Source organism: Pelophylax lessonae (assembly GCF_965119305.1).
Source record: "Pelophylax lessonae genome assembly, chromosome: 8".
Classification (NCBI taxonomy): Eukaryota; Metazoa; Chordata; class Amphibia; order Anura; family Ranidae; genus Pelophylax; species Pelophylax lessonae.
The window spans coordinates 189,099,209-189,122,157 of NC_138775.1; the positions used below are offsets into that span (position 1 = coordinate 189,099,209).

General features: G+C 42.0%; 2 protein-coding genes across 3 annotated transcripts in view; one reads left to right on the forward strand and one right to left on the reverse strand.

Annotated features, from left to right (window-relative positions):
- The window catches only part of LOC309561204 (uncharacterized protein), a 160,979-nt gene extending 143,148 nt beyond the window's left edge, over positions 1 to 17,831 (forward strand). For both annotated transcript variants that reach the window (XM_082264969.1, XM_082264970.1), the window contains one exon: positions 17,715 to 17,831. In XM_082264969.1, coding sequence (XP_082121095.1) covers positions 17,715 to 17,796 — 82 coding nt within the window. In that variant the 3' untranslated portion in view covers positions 17,797 to 17,831. The remainder of the gene's footprint in view (positions 1 to 17,714) is intronic.
- PLPPR5 (phospholipid phosphatase related 5) overlaps positions 17,788 to 22,949 on the reverse strand; it is a 360,454-nt gene continuing 355,292 nt past the window's right edge. The window contains exon 6 of the mRNA XM_082264971.1: positions 17,788 to 18,436. Within this exon, the coding sequence (XP_082121097.1) occupies positions 18,404 to 18,436 (33 nt within the window). The 3' untranslated portion in view covers positions 17,788 to 18,403. The remainder of the gene's footprint in view (positions 18,437 to 22,949) is intronic.

The window sequence follows — 22,949 nt, forward strand, 5'->3', positions numbered from 1 at the left end:
GAGAACCACTATCAGTTTGTGGCGTTACCTTTCGGTCTCGCCACGGCTCCGCGGGTCTTCACAAAGGTGTTGGCCCCAATGTTGGCACTTCTGCGCCAAAGAGGTATATCGATTCTAGGTTACCTAGACGATCTTCTGCTTCATGCAGAGTCTCCTCAGACCTTGCTACAAAACATAGAAATTACTATGATTTCTTTACAGGAATTCGGGTGGCTGGTGAACCAGCAAAAGTCATTTCTGGTTCCCACCCAGAGGCTCGAATATCTGGGTCTAATTCTAGACACAGTCAGGACGAGAGTTTTCCTTCCGGTAGGGAAACTTCGAAAGATTCAATCAGCAGTCCAGTTGTTACTGTCCAACAGCTGGTCTTCCCTTCGGACGTGCATGAGGGTTCTGGGGTTGATGGTGGCTTCATTCGAAGCAGTCCCATTTGCCCAGTCCCATACCCGAATTCTTCAGCAAGAGATTCTTCTCAGATGGAATCGGAATCCGGAATCCCTGGACAATCAGATACGATTGAGCAAACAGACCAGAGAGTCTCTGGTTTGGTGGCTTCGGTCTCCAATGCTCAGCCAGGGAAAGTCATTTCTGCCAATATATTGGACGATAGTGACCACGGATGCCAGTCTATCCGGATGGGGAGGAATTCTTGGTCAGTTATCTGTCCAGGGACTTTGGTCCCCGGAAGAATCCAGGTTACCGATAGATGTATTGGAACTGAGAGCGATCAGACTTTGTCTGATTCACTGGACCGAGCAGCTCCAGGGCAGCCCGGTTCGGATCCAGTCAGACAATGCCACGGCCGTGGCTTATGTCAATCATCAGGGGGGCACCAAGAGTGTCCGAGCGGCCAAAGAAGTGGCTTGCATTCTTCGCTGGGCGGAACGATTTGTTCCAACAATCTCTGCGGTGTTCATTCCGGGGGTGGAGAATTGGCAGGCAGATTATCTCAGCCGTCAGACCCTGGATCAGGGGGAATGGTCCCTCCATCCAGACGTTTTCCACCAGTTGTGCCTACGGTGGGGCACCCCGGATGTGGATCTGTTGGCATCACGATTCAACAGGAAAGTTCAGAGATTCGTGGCTCGCTCCCGCGATCCTCTAGCAGAGACCGCAGACGCATTGATCGCCCCGTGGGGGCAATACCAGCTAATATATGCCTTCCCTCCTCTCGCGTTACTGCCAAGACTTCTTCGCAGGGTAGAGGAGGAAGGAATCCCAGTAATCCTGGTAGCTCCGGACTGGCCTCGTCGAGCTTGGTACGCCGACATGGTCAGACTGGTGGCGGACGTCCCATGGAGACTTCCTCTCAGGGAGGATCTACTGTCTCAGGGACCGATCTTCCATCCTGCTTTACGATCGCTGGCTTTAACGGCCTGGCTATTGAGACCCAGGTGCTGAAGGACAAAGGTTTGTCAGCTTCCGTTATTCCTACTCTAGTTGAAGCAAGGAAAGTGACTTCCAGAAAGATTTATCATCGCACATGGAAGTCCTACATTGCATGGTGTGAACCTTTGGGGTTCCGTCCTCGGTCTTATTCGATTAGCCGAATATTGGCTTTTCTGCAACAAGGGGTTGAGCAGAAACTGGCCTTGAGTACTATCAAGGGTCAGGTCTCAGCATTAGCCATCTTCTTTCAGAAGCCTTTGGCTACTCATTCCTTGGTGCGGAATTTCATCCAGGGGGTGCGACATCTGGCTCCGCCAGTGCACGCGCCGTTACCCCCCTGGGATCTTAATCTAGTGTTGTCGGTTCTTCAGAAACCTCCCTTTGAAGATATTAGGGAGATTCCTCTACCCACGTTGTCCCAGAAGGTGGCCTTCTTGGTGGCTATTACTTCTGCACGCAGGGTGTCAGAACTGGCCGCATTATCTTGTCGTTCACCATATCTGGTGGTTCATAGAGATAAGGTGGTTCTTCGTCCGAATCCATCCTTCCTACCAAAAGTGGTTTCAGAATTTCATCTGAATGAAGAAATTGTATTACCTTCCCTGTGTCCTAAGCCCAGTCATCCTCGGGAATTTGCTTTGCACTCCTTGGATGTGGTCCGGGCGATCAGGGTATACTTGAAAACGACAGACTCGTTTCGCAAGACGGATTCACTTTTTGTGATCCCAGATGGACCCAAAAAGGGGTTGCCTGCTTCTGCCGCGATCATTTCCAGATGGATCAGACAGACGGTAGTGCAGGCTTATTCTATTAAGGGTCGGGAGCCCCCGTTCCCTGTTAAGGCGCACTCCACTCGGGCACTTAGTGCGTCATGGGCCTTTCGCCATCAGGCGTCAGTGGTCCAGGTGTGCAAGGCGGCTACCTGGTCATCGGTGCATACCTTCTCTAAACATTATAAAGTTGATGTAATGGCATCGTCTGATGCCTCATTTGGCCGCAAGGTTTTGCAGGCCGCAATTTGAGGAGACCAGTGGTCTACCTCGAGGGTTTTTTTCCGTTGGAAAAATTTTTCTTTAGCCTCATTCTTTGTTTATAATGAGCCTTTAAAACTTCTAGTTTGGCACCGGTTGGGCCTTCTAGATTGGATTTGATTTAGTCAATCCCACCCCTCATTTGTGGCACTGCTTCTGGATGTCCCAGCTCTTGAGAATCAAGAAGACTACGTCTGTCAATGAGCGATAGAGAAAAATGGATTTTTGTAAGAACTTACCGTAAAATCCTTTTCTCTTAAGCTCATTGACAGACGTAGTACCCGCCCCTCTATCATTGAGTTGGGTTGGGTTAAATTCTCTGTACTGCTTTAAACAGAACTGATTCCCTGTAGCAGAGAGAGGGAGGATATACCCTCAGGGACTGCCCCTAGGGTGGAGCCAGAACGTTTTGTCATTCTGCCTAGTCCTACTCCTGCGGAGACAACATAACCCAGCTCTTGAGAATCAAGAAGACTACGTCTGTCAATGAGCTTAAGAGAAAAGGATTTTACGGTAAGTTCTTACAAAAATCCATTTTTTTTTAAATTGAAAAAGATGGCCAGCAGACAGGCAGAAATTACTATCTGAAAGGTTCTCAGGTCAGACCAATAACTTTTTAGTTATAAGCTCACGCTCCCTGCCAATTGTAAAGCTTTAGGTCTGTCTCAGTGGGGGCATATCGGACCTCGGCAAAAAGACTGCTTCTTACATACATAGAGGAGCAGTCTTTCTGTGCAGCTGACTGCTAGGTTAAGAGATTCTTTGGGCACTGGGAGCTGAATTTAATAGAAGACAACAGTAAGACATTTGAAAATAAGCTAATTTAATCAATTTAAACAAACTTTTTTGCATATACTATAACTGGACTTCAAAGTTAAAGTGATACTAAACCCACAACAGTAAAATCAGTCTGTATGTGCAGTAAAGCTTGCTTGTTATACTTACTGTGAAACCTAAGGGGTTAATCCTCTGCATTGAGTAAAAAGGATGCTTGATCATATCTTCTCTGATCCTCCCCTTCTTTTACTGCCCCCAATCCATTTGCTAATAGAACAGAGCCTTGGTGGCACTATGCACATACTCAGTTTGGTGTGTATTGCTAGATATTTTTTTTATTTATTTTCCTTGGGAGTGTGTATGTGATCAGCACCGAGCTTATCAGCACTGTCTAGACAGAAAGTCAAGGGCCATGCATCCTCATAGCTAGAGCACAATAAAAACTCCTCCTCCATCCTTTAACCAGTGCTCAGCCAGAAACTGATAGAAGTCACATGACTGTAATATAAATATACTGCTGATGAGAAAAGGTCTTTAGCAATTTATATTGACTACAATAATTGCATTTCCATTTTCTGTGTGTAGCACCCTCCTAGGTAGGTGCTAGGGAGAGAGTATAGTTTTGAGCTCTGTCTGCTTATCAGAGGAGCTGCAGGTAAATCTATATTGCTCTCTGTCTATCAGGGAGCAGGATCTATTAGTGAGGTCTGCTCATTGTGCTCAGTATGCGATTCATTGTGTCTAGAGAGAGTTTCACACTGGTCGAATAGGGAGGCATGTTGGACAGTGGGATGAAACCTGACGAATGGATTCATAGGCTTTGATTCAGTCCTGGTGATTGGCAGAGGGCAGTTCGTCTCAGTGCATTCTGGGATACCGTATAAAAACCAGGAGCACATGTGCTGCGGGGTATTTGCCTGGAGAGCAGAGTCCCAGAGGGAGGGGGCGGCTGCCTCCTCCTCTGTAGCAGGGGCATGTGGTCGCAGGAGTAGGGATGATTGAACTGTTGAAAAGTTCGGTTCGACCAGAACACCCGAACCTCCCAAAAGTTCGGCCCGGATTTCAGAACCCCATTGAAATCAATGGGACCCGAACTTCGGTAATCAAAAAACACCATTTAATAAAATAAAATAAATATCCCTAAAAAGTGCCTAGGGTTCTGGGTCATACCCCAGGGACTATTAATCACACAAAAAAAGTTCTTAAAAATTGTCATTTTTGATAGAGAGCCAATTATTGAAAAAAAAAAAGAAAAAAGAAAAATTAAAAATAAAAAAAATTTCTTTGGATTTAGTATCTGGGGGGTCTAAAAAGTGTGCCTGTGAAGTTTCAGCTCTGTAGCATGTTCAGAACCATAAAAAAAAGATTGTTTGTATTTTGTCACTTATAGAACAGGTTAGTGGCTTCTCTCTTTTCACACCTTGCCGGTTTAGTAGCAAGCGTTTTTTTGGGCATTTTTTGGGGTCTTTTCAGGCAGGCAAAACATCTGAACTTGTGTATATGGGTATATATACACACATACTTATATGTATATATACAGCTAGACATATATAGGTGTGATAGTAGCAGAAATATATGCTTGCGCTAATGAAATCATTTACACTAATATGGCTCTGCTCCTATAACACCTATATATGTCTAAGTGTAAAATACATATAAGTATGTGTATATATATACCACTATACACAAGTTCAGATGTTTTGCCTGCCTCCAAAGAACCCAAAAAAATGCCCAAAAAAACGCTAGCGCCAAAAAAAAAAAAAACGCCCACATGTGTTGTTGCAGGCATTTTTTGGGGGGTTTTTGGAGGCAGGCAAAACATCTGAACTTGTGTATAGTGGTATATATACACACATACTTATATGTATTTTACACTTACACATATATAGGTGTTATAGGAGCGGAGCCATATTAGTGTAAATGATTTCATTAGCGCAAGCATATATTTCTGCTACTATCACACCTATATATGTCTAGGTGTATATATACATATAAGTATGTGTGTATATATACCCGTATACACAAGTTCAGATGTTTTGCCTGCCTCTAAAAACCCCAAAAAAATGCCTGCAACAACACACCTGGTCGTTTTTTCTTTGGCGCTAGCGTTTTTTCGGGCATTTTTTTGGGTTCTTTGGAGGCAGGCAAAACATCTGAACTTGTGTATACGGGTATATATACACACATACTTATATGTATATATACACCTAGACATATATAGGTGTGATAGTAGCAGAAATATATGCTTGCGCTAATGAAATCATTTACACTAATATGGCTCTGCTCCTATAACACCTATACATGTCTAAGTGTAAAATACATATAAGTATGTGTGTATATATACCACTATACACAAGTTCAGATGTTTTTCCTGCCTCCAAAAACCCCCAAAAAATGCCTGCAACAACACACCTGGGCGTTTTTTTTTTTTTTTGGCGCTAGCGTTTTTTTGGGCATTTTTTTGGGTTCTTTGGAGGCAGGCAAAACATCTGAACTTGTGTATAGTGGTATATATACACACATACTTATATGTATTTTACACTAAGACATATATAGGTGTGATAGGAGCGTAACTATATTGGTGTTAATTATTTCATTAGCGCAAGTAGTGTTTTCTGCTTCTTTCACACCTATATATGTGCAGGTGTATATATACATACATGGGTGTGTATATACCCCCTATACACATGTTCAGATGTCATGCCTGACTCCAAACATGTGCTCAAAAAATCCCTATAGACGCCTGCAGCCAAAAAGCAAGCTGACAGGGGCGAAGCCATATTACTGCAGCGAAAGTGACTTCAGAGAAACTAGCTTTTCTCTATAGCGGTCACCCTGATATGGAAGGGTTTGGTCACCCTGCCATAGCAGTCACTGTCAGTTAACCCTACACTACACTACGGTCACCCTGGCACTTAACACTTTCCCTACAGAAACTAAATTATTATAGCTAACTGAAGTGTAAAAGAGCACCTTAACTACTCTAGATATCCCTTTCCTCACACTAATAAATGATAAATGACACTTTGTAGCAGAAGTCACAGAACTGCTTCCACTCTCGTCCATGTCCCTGTATAACAATGCTAGGAATTTGGAGGGGGCTATCTTATATCCTGGGGGGCGTATTCACTAATGATTGGCCTATGGACCCCCTAGTCACTCCAATCACATTCCTAGCATTCTCCTGCCCCCTCAATTGGCTTTTGCTAATGGTTCTGGTCCAATCACGGGCTTTTAAAGCCCATTTCCTGTCCCATTGCATTTTGGTCCGTCCTGGTTGCCGAATTCCGAACTTTTTGGGCAAAAAGTTCTAAATTCGGCCGAACCTCGAACAGCCAATGTTCGGGTCGAACCGATGGTCGACCCGAACCGTTCGATCATCCCTACGCAGGAGGTCATCATGATGGCCAAAGGAACGGATGAGAGGAGCTGAACCCAGATGTCCAGGAGAGCTTATCGTGAGTACAGGGACCTGTGTCAAGGAGCCTGACCTGATGGGGGACCACCCCATGTGTAGGATAGACAGTGGACGGGTGTCAGCAGTGAAGAGAAATAGGATACCAGTGAGAGTGTCCTGAGGATAATTGCTAGTCCACCAAGTCGTCTCAGGAAAAGAGACTTAATTCCAAAATTCACTCATAGTGGCAGGGTGAATAAACAGCCTGGCTGTACCTGAAGATAGGAGTCCTCCTGAAGATAGGAGTCCTCAACCACTTGTGCATAGTTCATTTAGAGTATCCCACCAGTGGCGGTCCTCCATTGGGGGTGCAGGGGCGCCACCCCCCATCCATGCATCCAGCCCCCTAATCTACATGCTGGGCGCCGGATGCGTGGATTCCAATAGGGGATTTATTTTTTAGCACATGATTAGAGCCAGAGGCTCTAATAGGCTTCTAATGGGATACAGTGCTGTCTGCCGCCCCATCCCCCCCCCCCCCCCACGACTGATGGAGCACCAGCCGCCACTGTATCCCTCATTCCCTTCACCTATCCCTCATTTATAATAAACACAAAACAACCAAAATACCCCTGGACTGATTATTGGGGCGAGCCATGGAAGGAGAAAGTAAGGACTTGAAACTGTCATTTTGTATGCTGGTAACTCAGGGGGACCTGAAAATGTGAAATCTGGCAGTCGTTAAGGGGGCAGTGCTACATATGTACTGTGGAAGACCAGTTATAGTGAATGCAGGGTTCTGGGTTTAGTAACACTTTAAGTTTCTGTAAAGTTTCTGTTTTTTTAGGTATGATAAATCAAGTAGTAACATAAACAAGACTCATGCTAATATGACCATAATATAACAAAATACAAATATGAATATTTAGCAAAAATCTAAATATTGCAATTATGAATATTATAGGTATTTATATATTGCCAGCAATTTTATGCAGTGCTTTAAACATTGTTCATGCACATCAATTAAATATATGATTTCATTATGCTGTTGCAATCTTATATGCACCTCAATTAATAGATGAAAACAGCTGCTATAAATAGTTATTTCATAAAACCCCCCTAAAACACCCTACATGAGGAGTACTTTTTTATCTGTAAGGCAATATCCAGGATTTTGTCATCTGGAACTAAAAAGTCTCATTGCTTTTGCTGTGAACATTATAAAAATGATCCCTAAAGTCAAATGTATGCAATAAACCATAATGAGGTTACTTAAAACTTTTTCCTTTCTAAATATATTGTACTAATTCGACATAATTTAATTCAACATACACAGGAAATAATTGTGCTTTCACAGAAAAACAGCTGCTGTGTTCATATGTCTTATACATTTTAGTGATATTGAAAAATAATTTGAATATATGTAGTACATACTAAATTGAATAATCCATATGTTTGGTGCAGATTGTGATTCAGATCTGTTGACAAAGATCAAAACCGGTATCTTCATTAAACTGACTTATTTAAAACAGCAATCCTGAGAACATAACCTATAACAAATTTGAAGATCTTTTTTCTTAGTGTAATACAATGGGAAAAAATGCAGGCAATGACATACAGTAAATTCAGCTGCATTTTTCTTTTCATTTTTTTTTTTATAACAAAAATACTTGTAATGTAAATATATTACAGTTATTTTCTAATTTAAAAGATTTGACACGGATCTAAAATGTACTAGAGGGGGTAATGTCACGCCCACTAAAATATCTTAAGCCTTAATATCTTAATATTTTTGCTTGTTTTTTTTGCTGTAAAAGGGAAAACCTCAAATCTGTTTATACGTCCATAGTCAGGTGTGTTAATGCTTTCCATGCATGAAGTACAATACCTTTCTAGTGAAACAATTGATACTATTTAATCTTTTACATTAAATGTATATATGTGTAAAAAAAAAAAAAACATATTTAGAACATTTCTGCAGTAAATGCACATTTCTTCATGTTTGTCTCTTTAAAAATGCTGCAAACATAGAATAATACCCATTGATCCTATTAGAAATCCAATGTGGTTCTAACTTCCTTGTTTTAAGCTAACAGTTCTAATACTGCACTGAAATTTCAAGCAGTGTTATCAGTCCTGCTCTATTTTGTCTTCTGTGGACTACAGAATCCACCCCAATAGGGGAATCGATAATCCCGCATGGGAGGACTCCAGCAGAGCTGATAAGACTGCTTCAGATTTCAGTACAGAAAGTATAAAGATATGAGCTTAAATAGAATATCACACCAGATTTCCAACAAATTAACAGACAATTTTAATGGTCAATAAAAGACAATAAATTCCTCTTTGCCAATGAAAGTTCTCATGGAGTCAGCAAGAATCATGGAGACAGGAGCTCCTGTGGCAGAGTGCCTAGAATTCATGTGAATGATTCCTCCAACCAAATGTAACTGTTGTCCACTTCTTAATGCGTTTGGAAGAAGTTGCAAGATTTCCATTGTCTCATTCAGGTGTGTGTGTAATTTAAGCTTCTGCTATTGAGGTCTATTCACAATGCACACAAAATACATCAAACCAGTAACATTGGGTAAAAGAAAGTGTAAAGTAACCTAGAGCTATATATACAAACATCTAAATATAAAAAAGATACATAAAAAACATACATTCCCTTCAAGGGAGCAGGAAACTCTATGGACTTTCCTCAAAAGCTTTTAAGATCGCTGTGCTCCTGTTAGGGTTACATTACAAGGGATTGAGATCCTGCTTTATCTAACAATAATCAATTTAAGTTATCACTAATGTAACATTTACCAAACATTTGCTGCTAGTGAATCTTCCTGGTCTATTATGGGACAGCTGTCTGAACCAGCAACTTTGGGTTTAGTGTTAAATCACTTGCAAGATCATATTCCCGACTTTACCATTTGTATGCACACTACTTGCTTTAAAAAAGGCCTGGATTCTTTCATAAATGTACATAATATAACTGGATACTAATATTTTTAGATAAAATTGATCCAGGAAATATCTGATTGCCTCTCCAGAGATCAGGAAGTATAAATATATATATATATATATATATGTAGCAGAAAACATATTGGCCTAAATTGATAACGAAATTAGATTTTTACAGTTTTTTATTGGGAATGTTTTAAAGAAAAAATTTCAAAATTGTCGGTCTTTTTTTGTTTATAGCGCAAAAAAATAAAAACTGCAGAGGTGATCAAATACCACCAAAAGAAAGCTCTATTTGTGGGAAAAAAAGGACATCAATTTTATTTGAGTACAGCGTGGCAAGTCCACGCAATTGTCAGTTAAAGTAACACAGTGCCGAATCACAAAAAATGGCCTGGTCATTAAGGGGTTAAACCTTTCGGAGCTGAAGTGGTTAAAGCACAACTCCACTAAAATATTTTTTATTTTAGAAGTGGACAGTGGAGAAGGTAAAGAAATCCTGCCATGTTTTGTTCCTGTTTGTGGAAATGGAAAATGAGTGAACATTTCTTTATTGTGAACATTGTTTTTAGGTAAAATAGGGAAGGCTGTAAAAGATGGCTTCTCTCTCACTGTATAAAGAAATAGATGCCTGCTGTAGCAGTGAAGAGTCCCTGGAAAGGTGTAAGGCTGGGTGGATCTCTAATGTGGATGCGGCTCACAGAAGGGGTCCAGTGCATCCCTGTTCTCAATTTCAGGGAGGAATCAGGCCCAAATTTTTGCCTGAATTTGGGCCTTAACCACTTACCGCCCGCCCGCCGTCATATGACGGCGGGACGGTGCGGCTATTATCCTGGGCGGACGTCATATGACGTCCGCCCATTCAAGCACGGCAGGCGCGCGATCGCGGGCGCGCCGCCGTGCACTGCCGGTGTCGGTGTGTCCCCGGGACACAGGCGGTCACCGGCAGGGGGGAAACAGCCAATAGGCATGGCTGTTTCCCACGTGATCGGCTGTGTTCCAATGACACAGCCGATCACAATGGAGGCGGCCGGGAGATGACCGCGCATGCGCGATCGGGAGCGCGCAGCGCGGTCATGTCGGTGGCACTGTGTTCCGTAGGAACACAGCTGTCACCGGCGGTAGTAAACAGTCACTGACAGTGACTGTTTACTATGTGATCGGCTGTGAATCCATTCACAGCGGATCACAAAATGTAAACACAGAGCAGTAACTGACTGTTACTAGCTCTTCTCTCCTCATACAGTTTCCAGTATGAGGGGAGAAGAGCTAGAAATAGTGAGTTACTGCTCTGTACACATGTACAAAGTAAAATCACACTAAAATCACAGTAATAAAGGTCCCCCCACACAGTCCTCAGCCCCCCCCAATGTCACCTGTCACCCAACAGTCACCTCATCAGTGCCCAGAAATTGACACCCATAACGTTCACATGTGAGCGCAGCGATCGCGGGCAAAATCACCGCGATTCTGCCCGCGATCCGGAAATCATTGCAAATTGCGGGACGCATGTGCGTTGCCCGTGATTTGCAATAGCACCCCAAACGCTGTGCGATGTTGCCGCCATTTCCGCCTGCCGAATCGCAGTAACATCGCGCAAACATCGCATGACGCCCAAAAAAGTACAAGAGTTTCTTTGGGGCGTCATGCGTTGTTTGCGTGATGTTACCGCGATTCGGCAGGCGGAAATCGCAGCAACATCGCACAGCGGGCAACGCACAGGCGTCCCGCCATTTGCAATGATTTCTGGATCGCGGGCAGAATCGCAGTGATTCTGCCCATGATCGCTACGCTCACATGTGAATGTAGCCTAAAGTTCACCGGTCACCAGAGACTGCCATCAGTACCGCCGTGCACCATCGCCCGTCACCTGTCACCCATCAGTGACCATCGCCCCGTCACCTGTCACCCCATCAATCACCGTCACCTGTCACCCCATCAGTCATCGTCATCTGTCACCCCATCAGTCATCGTAACCTGTCACCCCATCAGTCATCGTCACCTGTCACCCCATCAGTCACCGTCATCTGTCACCCTATCAATCATCGTCACTTGACACCCCATCAGTGATCGTCACTTGTCACCCCATCAATCATCGTCACATGTCACCCGGTCAGTGATTGTCATCTGTCACCTCATCAATCATCGTCACCTGTCACCTCATCAATCATCATCACCTGTCACCCCATCAGTCATCATCACCTGTCACCCCATCCGTCATCGTCACCTGTCACCCCATCAGTCATCGTCACCTGTCACCCCATCAGTCATCGTCACCTGTTTGCCATATACATGCAATCACTTACTGACCGCCTAACGACTATATGCGTCGGCCATTAAAAGCTAAATACTGGGGTTATGGCAGAAGATAGCCCCCATAACCCCGGTATTTTTTGAAACGGCGGGCGGTCGGCTTTCAGATAAGGGTGGTCCCAGTGGCGGATTCGCCGCGGAATTACCCTTACGGTGCAGGGGAAGAGGTGCCCCCCCCCCTCCTGCCGCGTCCCAGACGTTTTCCCAGCTTACCGGACCCGCCGGCAGCGGGGAAAACTATCCGGTCCCGGATCCTCAGAGACAGGAAGTCGAGTGAGGGCAAGATGGCCCTCACTCAACTCTATGGTCTTGGAGGACCGGAGCTACGTCAAAAGACGTTGCCTAGCAACCGGTTTAAAGGGCCGCTTTTTTTTTTTGCTTTTTTTTTTTTCCTCTTTCAACAATTTTTTTTTTTTTTTTCTTTTTTAGTGTAGTTGTGAGGTGTGAGGTCTTTTTGACCCCAGATCTCACAATAAAGAGGACCTGTCATGCCTATTTCTATTACAAGGGATGTTTACATTCCTTGTAATAGGAATAAAAATTATCAAAACATTTTTTTTTTTTAAACTGTGTAAAAATAAAAAAATAATAAATAAAATAAATAGGAAAAAAAAAAAAAAAAAAAAATTAAAGCGCCCTGTCCCCGTTAGCTCGCGCGCAGAAGCAAACGCATACGCAAGTCCCGCCCACATATGTAAACGGTGTTCAAACCATACATGTGAGGTATCGCCGCGATCGTTAGAGCGAGAGCAATAATTTAAGCCCTAGACCTCTTCTGTAACTCTAAGCTAGTAACCTGCAGAAATTTTTAAAATGTTGCCTATGGGGATTTTTAAGTACCAATGTTTGGCGCCATTCTGTGAGCATGCGCAATTTTGAAGCATGACATGTTGGGTATCTAATTACTCGGCGTAACATTATCGTTCACATTATGGAAAAAAAATTTGCTAAATTTACTGTTTTCTTATTTTTTAGATCAAAAAAGTGATTTTTTTTCAAAAAAATCGCATTTGGAAGACTGCTGCGCAAATATGGTGTGATAAAAAATATTGCAACGATCTCCATTTTATTCTCTAGGGTCTCTGCTAAAAAAAAATATATAATGTTTGGGGGTTCCAAGTAGTTTTCTAGCAAAAAAATGATTTTAGCTTGTAAACACCAAGTGTCAAAAATAGGCCCAGTCTTAAAGTGGATAAATGGACAACTTTGTGTAAAGCGCTACTTGGATGTTAGGCCTATGTATGTGGCCAGGCTGTGAAAAAGTGTTACATATGTGGTATCGCCATACTCAGGAGGAATAGCAGAATGTATTTTGGGGTGCAATTTTTGCTATGTACATGCTATGTGTTAGAAATATTGCATAAATGGACAGCTTTGTGTAAAAAAAAATGTGTTTTCATTTTCTTTCCACATTTTCCAAAAACTTGTGGAAAAAAATGACATATTCAAAAGACTCATTATGCCTCAAAAATTATACGTTGGGGTGTTTGCTTTCCAAAATGGGGTCATTTTATAGGGGTTTCCATTGTCCTGGTGCTCCAGGGCCTTCAAAAGTACGATAGGTTGTCAGGAAATTATATGTGAAATTTGTGCTCCTAGAATGCCGGACGGTGCTGGTTGGATGTTAGGCCTCTGTATGTGGCCAGGCTGTGAAAAAGTCTCACACATGTGGTATCGCCATACTCAGAAGGAGTAGTAGAATGTGTTTTGGGGTGTAGTTGCAAGTATACATGTGCTGTGTGAGAGAAATAACCTGTTAATACGGCAATTTGTAAAAAAAAATAAAATAAAAAAAAAAATCTTCATTTTGCAAAGCATTGTGGGAAAAAATTACAACTTCAAAAAACTCACCATGCCCCTTATTAAATACCTTGGAATGTCTACTTTCCAAAAAGGGGTCATTTGGGGGGTATTTGTACTTTCCTGACTTTTTAGTGTCTCAAGAAATGAGATAGGCCTTCAGTACATCAGGTGTGATCAAGTGTGATCAATTTTCAATGATTCGCACCATAGCTTGTGGACTCTATAACTTTCACAAAGACCAAATAATATACACTTACTTGGGTTATTTTTACCAAAGATAAGTAGCAGTATAAATTTTGGCTAAAATTTGTGAAGAAAAATTACTAATTTGCAAAATTTTATGACAGAAACAAAGAAAAATGCGTTTTTTCACAATATTTTCAGTCTTTTTTTATTTATAGCACAAAAAATAAAAAACCCAGTAGTGATTAAATACCATCAAAAGAAAGCTCTATTTGTGTGAAAAAAAGGACACAATTTTTGAATGGGTACAGTGTTGCATGACTGAGTAATTCTCAGTCAAAGTGTGAGAGCGCTGAAAGCTGAAAATCGGTCTGGGCAGGAAGGGGGTGAAAGTGCACTGTAGGTAAGTGGTTAAACAGCCAAAGAGACGCACAGGACCCCTGTGCAATCTGCTCCGCAGCAGCAACAGAGATGTGTGAACTGGCTCCATTGAGAGCCGGTCACAATCTCATGTCATGCTAACTGGATTTGGGGAAACCATCATCCAATTCACATAAGTGTGAATCCAGCCTAAAACTGATTGGAGACAGGTGGGTTTCGCCCCCATAAGGGTAATGTCTTATCAGTCTTTGCAAGAGCAACTTGAAACATGGGGAGTATATATCCAGGCCTGTCTGGCCTACACAGACAGCCCAAATAGCTAGATTAATATCTGAGAGTTGGAGATTGTAAAGGGACAAAGGTAGACCACACTGCAACAGACTGGTGTGTCTGAGCTCGGCAATTACAGTCTGTATGTTAGCAAACAACAGGTCCAATCTGGGGAGTGAAGGAGCCAGTTAGGCAGAGAAGCTGAGACTGAATAACTCTGTTTTAAGAGCATGTTCACACTATTTGTTTTTCAATACTGGAAAATGCAAGTCATGGCTAGGACACTTAGAAAATAATTGTTTTCTATGTGCCCAGTTCACATTGCAATGTTGGTGTGATGTGCAGTACAGGTCTGTATTTTTCCGCACTACACTGCGGGGTAACACAACAAGCTTCCTCCTTCGTCTGTTTTGTCCATGATGTTTGCAATATTTGAATATATTTTTACTCAATAAGGTCCATTGTTTACCTTCTATGTTGGAGTGCGGTCAAAACTTCTCTTGTACTTGGATTTGCTCAGACCATGGACTGGACGTGCACCTGATCCTTGAAGGTTCAATCATCTAGCATCTGAGTGGCTACCTTTCTATTGTTGTTTAACACATCGAGCTGCTGTTCTGTGATATGAATGAAGGGTCACAATGTGATGCTTCAATTAATGTTATAACAAACATTTGTGCAGATGCACTGAAACACGAATCACATTGCTCCCTGTTGGAGCCAGTACTGCACTAGCCTACATCGTAAAATGTTGAGTTTTACTGTGCAGGCTCGTGTGAACATACCTTTCGGTGGAATAGATGGGGTTGTGTGACAAAATAGCCTGAAGGCTGAAGGATGTTGATGTCCATTCTTGACAGTCGCTCTGTGCCTAGAACACTATGGTACTTTGACGTTTGGATTAATAAAAGTGGGAAATATGCCTTCACTGCATTGTGCTGTGTGGACTGAGCTCTTGCAAAAATCTGAAGCTAAAATCTTGCAAGGGTTAGAACCTCTGTGAGGTTACTATTTATGTCTGTCTCTCGCTGAAAATATAATGAAGTATAAGTAAGTGTAATAGAATAGATGGGGTTGTGTGACAAAATAGCCAGGAGGCTGAAGGATGTTGTTGTCCATGCTTGACAGCCACTCTGTGCCTAGAACACTACGGTACTTTGACGTTTGGATTAATAAAAGTGGGAAATATGCCTTCACTGCATTGTGCTGTGTGGACTGAGCTCTTGCAAAACTCTTAAGCTAAAATCTTGCATAGGTTAGAACCTCTGTAAGGATACTATTTATGTCTGTCTCTCGCTGGAAATATAATTAAGTATAAGTAAGTGTAATGCACACCAAGCAATCAAAAAATGTCTTATGCAATGGCTACCTGCCCTTTGGCATCCACTGGGCTCATGTCCAAATCTCAGAAAAAGGTCAACCTGCACCAGTGACTTCAAAATGCTGTACAAAAATAGCTCTTTTATTTCTACATTGTTAAGCAAATAGCCTAAAACTAGCCTAAAAAATGAAATAACAACAACATTTTGAACTTGATGCAGCTTTTTCCAAGCATGAGTATACACCGTGCTTGAAAAAGAACTGTATAAAGCTCAAAATGTTGCTGCTATTTATGGGATAGTGGAGTTTTTGAAGCTGTTTGTCCAACTCTGTATAAATGAAAGAGCTATTTTTTGGATTTTGTTAAGTCTTCTGTGTCTGTACCTTCCAGTGACAACTTCTCCCTTAATTTATTGACTTGCTGTCACATCCAGTCAAAGGGACAAGAAGTGAGGTGGCATCTCCCTAATAGAGTCATGTAATAGAGTCAATAAAGACCTGAGAGCAGCATTTACTATTCCCATGTCTATCCAAAATGAAAAGGAAAGAAAATAACAGTGCAGTAGGGCTTTAAAGTATATGTAAACTCTAATAATTAACTTCTCTTAAGTGCCATATACTATACTATTAAAAGGGTTTAATGTATCTGTTCCATAAGTCCTAAGAATACTAGTTGATCCTGGCAGACATCCAGGTAGCTAGTGATTTCTTGTAATGCACTGACAACACTGCTTCTGCTGTACTGAAATGCCGAAGGAATCTTATCAGCCCTGCACAGGTTATCTTTGAACTGCAGAACTCGTCCCCCAAGGTATGGGGATAAAGATAGGATGGGGTGTCCTGTAGACCTAATACACATTGTATGTTTATTGTGACAATACTGCTCCTCTATAGATAAAGAACAATGTGGTCCCCCTAGAGCAGGAAATGTGTTACTGTCAGGATCAACAAGTAAAAATAAATGGAAAAAAGCCTAAAAAAGAAATGCAGCCACTAGATCTGACACAACAGATTAATGGGTATAATAGCGCTCCCAAAACTGATGACAGGTGGGCACTGTTGAGTGGACCCAGGGATTGGGTGGGATAGACTGTCCAGACTCACAGCTTGTGAAGGGACAACAGGGGCACTTGTGCCAGGAAGATGTAAAAGCCTGAAGATGATAGAAAAAGGAGGGGGGGCTCAACCCCCCCCGTAGCCCAATCCCGCCGCAAGCGACCTACAGCACAGCTGCGTCTCTTTGCTTTAGGCAGCTGGAGCGGCGCTGATGGATGACGTCATCAGCGGATGACAATCAACTCACAGGAGTCCGTTCAGAGCACCGTTCTCGATGATCCCGATGTAAGTGGCAGCCTCACCGCTCCGGACAAAACACACCCCACAACAGCGATGGCTACCTGACAATGGGGAAAAACCGAAAGCCACAAGGTGGAGGTTGACATGTTTCGGGCTGATCCCTTCGTCAGATCTCTCACTATTATACCCATTAATCTGTTGTGTCACATGTTTCTCAGCCGGATCTGGGCATGGGTCAGCTGCAACCCTGACATGACTTACTGGCATTTTGGCTAAAATCCGTCCATCCCACACAGTTTGATATCACAGTTTTTGGGATCTCTGATCAATCGTTTTCAGCACCAGGAATTGCTTGTATGTGTTAGCCACTAGATCTGGTAGACTGCTAAGCTGCAATATATTACATTTATATAGTTGGTTTGAAAACACTTAAAAAATAGTTTTGGATACATGTAAAGCACAAACCACCAATTGTAACTCCACTTAGACTCATTTTGTAATGGAAAATGTCCCAAGAATTTATGTATAGAGTTTTGTTTTAGAATTGTTATATATTTTTTGTTACTTTTCTGAGTTATCTTTTTTTTTTTCCCCCACAGATTTACAGAAGCAAATGGCAAAGACATGAACAAAAACCAGCACAATTTCTCTTTGATACACATCAGACAAGAGTCCAAATAAATAAATTTTTAATTATGATACATTAATTATTACAGTAAAAATTTGCATTTTCCCTTCAAAACATAAGCACCAGTCTTGATAAAACATAAAGTATAAATCATATAGTGAAATATATAGCAAAATACCATGTGCAAACAGTATTTAGCACAAAACATAAATAAGTTTCTTATTTTTTGTCTTCTGTACAATGTAATTAAAATGAGAGATAGGTCATGCTGTATTAGCTTAAACAAACTTTTTTTTTTTTTTTCTTAAAGTGAGTGTTAGAAAGTCCAGAGCAAAAACATGTGACCTAAAGTAAGGAACTGTATGTACATGGGTGGTTAAAGAGCTTTAAGGATCGGGAATCTTGGAAATTTGACATACTGACTAGTGCACATTTCTAACACACCGTCAATGGTTTTCTGAAAAAAGTAAGGAAAAAAACAAGTTGTAAATACAAAACAACCTTCAGATGCGGACAAAATTGTTGATACTGTAAAAATCATTAAATAGACCAGATACTGTAGCTTGTACTTCCCGCTCTTGTCAAATATGTCTCGGCTGAGATGAGTGGACTGTGAAGAGGGAGGAGGTCCAGTGCAGAGAAAAGGCATCTGTTTCAACATCATGTGACTTCTGCAAAGGCGGTGATGTGATTCTAAAGAAACAAAACCAAACAGCAATCAGAACCCATATCTTGCCCAGAAGTTAAAAAAAATGCTTATTTTGAACCTAAGGATGTCTTTGCTACTATGCAGAATACATGTCCTCAACCTTTCGGTGGAGAGAATTTTTCTTTATTCGCTAATCTCTATTTGTGAATAGCAGAGGTAATTTGTTACATTTTTGCAATATCAGTACTCTTGGAAGGTCTTTACTGAGTGATGCTGAAACAATAGATTTGTGGTGGGTGTTAGCCTTTTGTATTTCAGTAAACTGTTTAGCAAAGCAGAAAAGTATTGCATTCAAACAGAAAACATATCTAAAACCAATACTTTTTTCATTTTAGATCGGAGAATGGTTAAAACCCCTATCAGTTTTTGGGCAGATTTCACTTCCAGTTCCACAGACACAACATGAAATGAGCAGTAAATCGCTTCTCAGACAGTTGTCACCGAAACAAATGTCCCCATTGGTGGCAGCTCAAAATGTATTTTCAATTCTGGTGGCAGTGGTCATCAGGACCGTCCCCGGTGAAGACCCAGACAGCAAAAAATAATAAAAAACACAGGGTTTAATTCCTACCTTCTTTCTATCAAAAAATGAAGAAAAATCTTTGCCTTTAATTTTTTTAGCTTTTTTTTTTTCCCCTAAGTGTAGTTCACTGTTCACTGAATGCTTTTTATGTGTAATAAAACTGCCATTTGGAAAGCTGATAACATTCAAAGTAAACATGTCTTTAGCTGCTTTACAGATTCAAAGCAAACACCTGCAAGTACTTTGTTATTGTGCCAGCGCTACCTCAGGGACTCAAAGGTGGGATGCTCACTAAGGAAATTATGTTTTTTATGTTTTTATGCTTCAAAGTGGAAGCACTCATGGCTCCGGTACTGGATTTACATGGCAGGAGCCTGTTGGCATACAATTGTTGAGGCCCAAAGCAACACTGCTCTGCTAGGATCAACTCTGATACTGAACTGATTCTTGTTTTACTGATCCTAATCCAAAAATATTGGCATACTGTAAATATGTTGATATGGAATTGCTTTGAGATTACTGTTTTTCCACTGATGATAGAAAAATCTAAGTGGCCAATAATTACTGTGTAGGGAAGACTGCCTCTTTGCCCTTACTGTCTACAGGTGTACTGTGCTTAGTGATAAATTATGCCTTGCATGCCCTTCATCCAAAGAGGCACCGAGCACATGTCCACCTCTGACATGATACTGACTTGCAAATCAAGTGTTTCAGGTTTAGGGGTTCTGAGACTCCTAGTATTAAAAACATGCAAAGGAACCTCCATAATACTGCTTTTGAATATTTTTGCCAACTGAAATAGTTTAACCCAAAAAACAAATTATTTAAAGGGGAAGCTTGGTTTCTGCTTAGTTTTATGTTGCCTTTATATATTTTATATCTTCTTTACTATTTATATAATAGCTTTATTTGGCAAATAAAAATGGAAAAAAAGTGCATCCATGACATTAGGTTTTCTTAAGAGAAAGGTACTACAGAAGATGTTTGCTTTCAAACTGTCTCTCTGTAATTTACAGTCTGCTCTTCTGAATCATTCAGCGTTATATGTTTAACCACATCCCGCCCGCCCTATAGCAAAATGACGGCGGGATTGTGGTTGTATTATCCTGACCGGACGTCATATGACGGCGGCAGGATAATACGGGGGTGCGCAGAGCGGCGATCGGTGATGCGAGGGGTCAGTCTGACTCCCTGCATCTCCGATCTCGGTACAGAGCCTACTGACGTAGGCTCTTTACCATGTGACCAGCCGTGTCCAATCACGGCTGGTCACATAGTAAACAGGAAGAACCATTGATCGGCTTTCCTTAATTTGTGCCTGACAGGTACGAGTAAAGGAGCGCCGATCGGTGGCTTCCCTGACAGGGGGGGGGGGTCGGCACTGGTAATCAGATCATTGATTACCAGTGCAGACCCTCGGGGGGTGCCACTAGAACCACCAGGGATGCCCACCCATGACCCCAGGGATGCCCACCTATGACCCCAGGGATGCCCACTATGGCCACCAGGGATGGCAATCAGGGCTCAGGGAGCCCCCCATTGCCCTCCCCATCAGTGCTGCCTGCCAGTGCCCTCCCTATCAGTGCTGCCCATCAGTGCCCATCATTGCCATCTATCAGTGTTGCCCACCAGTGCCCATTATTGCCCACCAGTTCCATCTATCAGTGCCCATTAGTGCCCATCAGTGCCGCCCGTCAGTGCCCATCAGTGCCACCTATCAGTGCCCACCAGTGCCGCCTATCAGTGCCCATTAGTGCCCATCAGTGCCACCTATCAGTGCCCATCAGTGCCACCTATCAGTGCCCATCAATGCCGCCTATCAGTGCCCAGCAGTGCCGCCTATCAGTGCCCACCAATGCTGCATATCAGTGCTACCTATCAGTGCCGCCTATCAGTGCCGCCCATCAATGCCACCCCATCAGTGCCACCCCCATCAGTGCCTTCTCATCAGTGCCTGTCAGCGCAGTCTCATCAGTGCTCATCAGTGCAGGAAAAAAACTTATTTATTTACAAAATTGTATAACATAAACAAAAAAACTTTTTTTTCAAACTTTTCGGTCTTTTTTTATTTGTTTAGCAAAAAGGAAAAATCGCACAGGTGATTAAATACCACCAAAAGAAAGCTCTATTTGTGGGGGGAAAATGACATAAATTTGGTGTAGGTACAGTGTTGCATGACCGCGCAATTGTCATTCAAAATGCAACAGCGCTAAAAGGGGAAAATTGGCCTGGGCAGGAAGGGGGTGAAAGTGCCCGGTATTGAAGTGGTTAAAGGGGTTGTAAAGGTTCAGATTTCTTTTTTATAAAAACAACCAACATGTTATACTTACCTGCTCTGTGCAAGGGTTTTTCTCAAAGCAGCCCCGAACCTCCTTTTCTGGGGTGCCTTATCGGTGCTCTTGGCTCCTCCCCTTCATCAGGTGTCTCCATGGAGAGCCGCTTTCCATGGGGGCACCCTGTGTGGGCTTGCTCTAGAGCCCCACTGCTGAATCCATTGACATAGACAGCGGGACTCAGCCCTGCCCCCCGTTCCCGTGTCACTGGATTTGATTGACAGCCGCAGAAGACAATGGTTCCTGCTGCTTTCAATCTATCCAATGAGGACAGAGACAGTGACTGGAGCCACTGGGCTCGTGCACATTGCTGGAACGGATAGGTTCAGATAAGAAAAAGGGAAGAGGGCTCTGGGGGAAGCTCCAACAAAGGTCTCAAAAAAACCTTGAGACTTTACCTTTAATTTGGCTGTGTAAACAACTTTTTTTTCCACTAAAGCAGTTAAGATCAGCCTTGTAAATACTTGAAAAAAACCCTTGAACACCACCTGCTGGCTGGGAAGTTTAAATATGAAGTAGTTATATGCAGTATTTCATATATACCTGACTATACAGTGAACATAAATATTATATTGTATGTTTTAGTACTGAACATAATAAAGGGATTGTATACAAAGCATTGAACACTCCCTTTAAATCAGTTTGTTCTTTGTATCTTTTTTTTTTTTTTTATCAAGTATTATTCATTAAAGTGACCCTGTCACCATTTAAAAACATTTCAGTGGGAAAGTACAGAAAAATCAAGTATTTTAAATGTTTTACTTGCAGAGTTCAGCATAAATGTAAAGTTCAACCCAAACTTTACATGTTGGGTGTTTCTGAACCAGTGAAAAATCTACAGTGCATTTGAAAACACAGACACAAAATCCATAGATTTTTTTTTTTTTTTTTTTTAGCGTCAAGTTTTTTTTTTGGCCCTATCTCTCCATTGGACCACAGTAGTGCAGTTTGTTACCTGTGACCCATTTTTAGCCAAAGCCCGCTGTTGGCTGACATCACTCTGTCAGTCCAGGCTCTGGAAAATTCACAACTTTACAGTCAGGATCCACCCAGATGCCTGGAACAACAGCTGGCTCAGCCTTTTAGCAAACCCCCTCCACAGCCCGCTGCTCCAGTGGCACTCAAAGGGCAGAGCAGAGAGCCAGTGACAGCTACCAGCTCTCTGTTCAATAAAGACAGAGAAATGAGCAATCAGCAGTCTGTAATCGCTCAGTTCTTAATCTTAGAAGCAGCATTAGACTGATGCTGCATCCACCTAGATGAGTATTATTATTTTTTTTTGTTTTAGAACCCATGCTTCTCTTTTGTGAAGTCTTTATATTAGCATAGAGTTCAGCTTTAATCAGTGCTACCTTCAAAAGGCAATGGTTGGCAGCAATAACTGTCTACAGAGCCTTATTCATTTCATCCTCTTATCACAACCTTATTAAAACTTTCTATTGATTACATTAGAAGCAAGAAATGCTATCTCCTACTATTGCCAGTATTTTTTGGCTTTTTAATAATTATGCTAACATGCTCCATTGTTCACTGAGAGTTGATCTTTAATATGAAGTGATGAGTCTTTATAAAGTCTGCATTGTGGAGTAAGTCCAGTATCTCCCATTCTGCATTATGTCAGTTAATTACATTGCAATAACT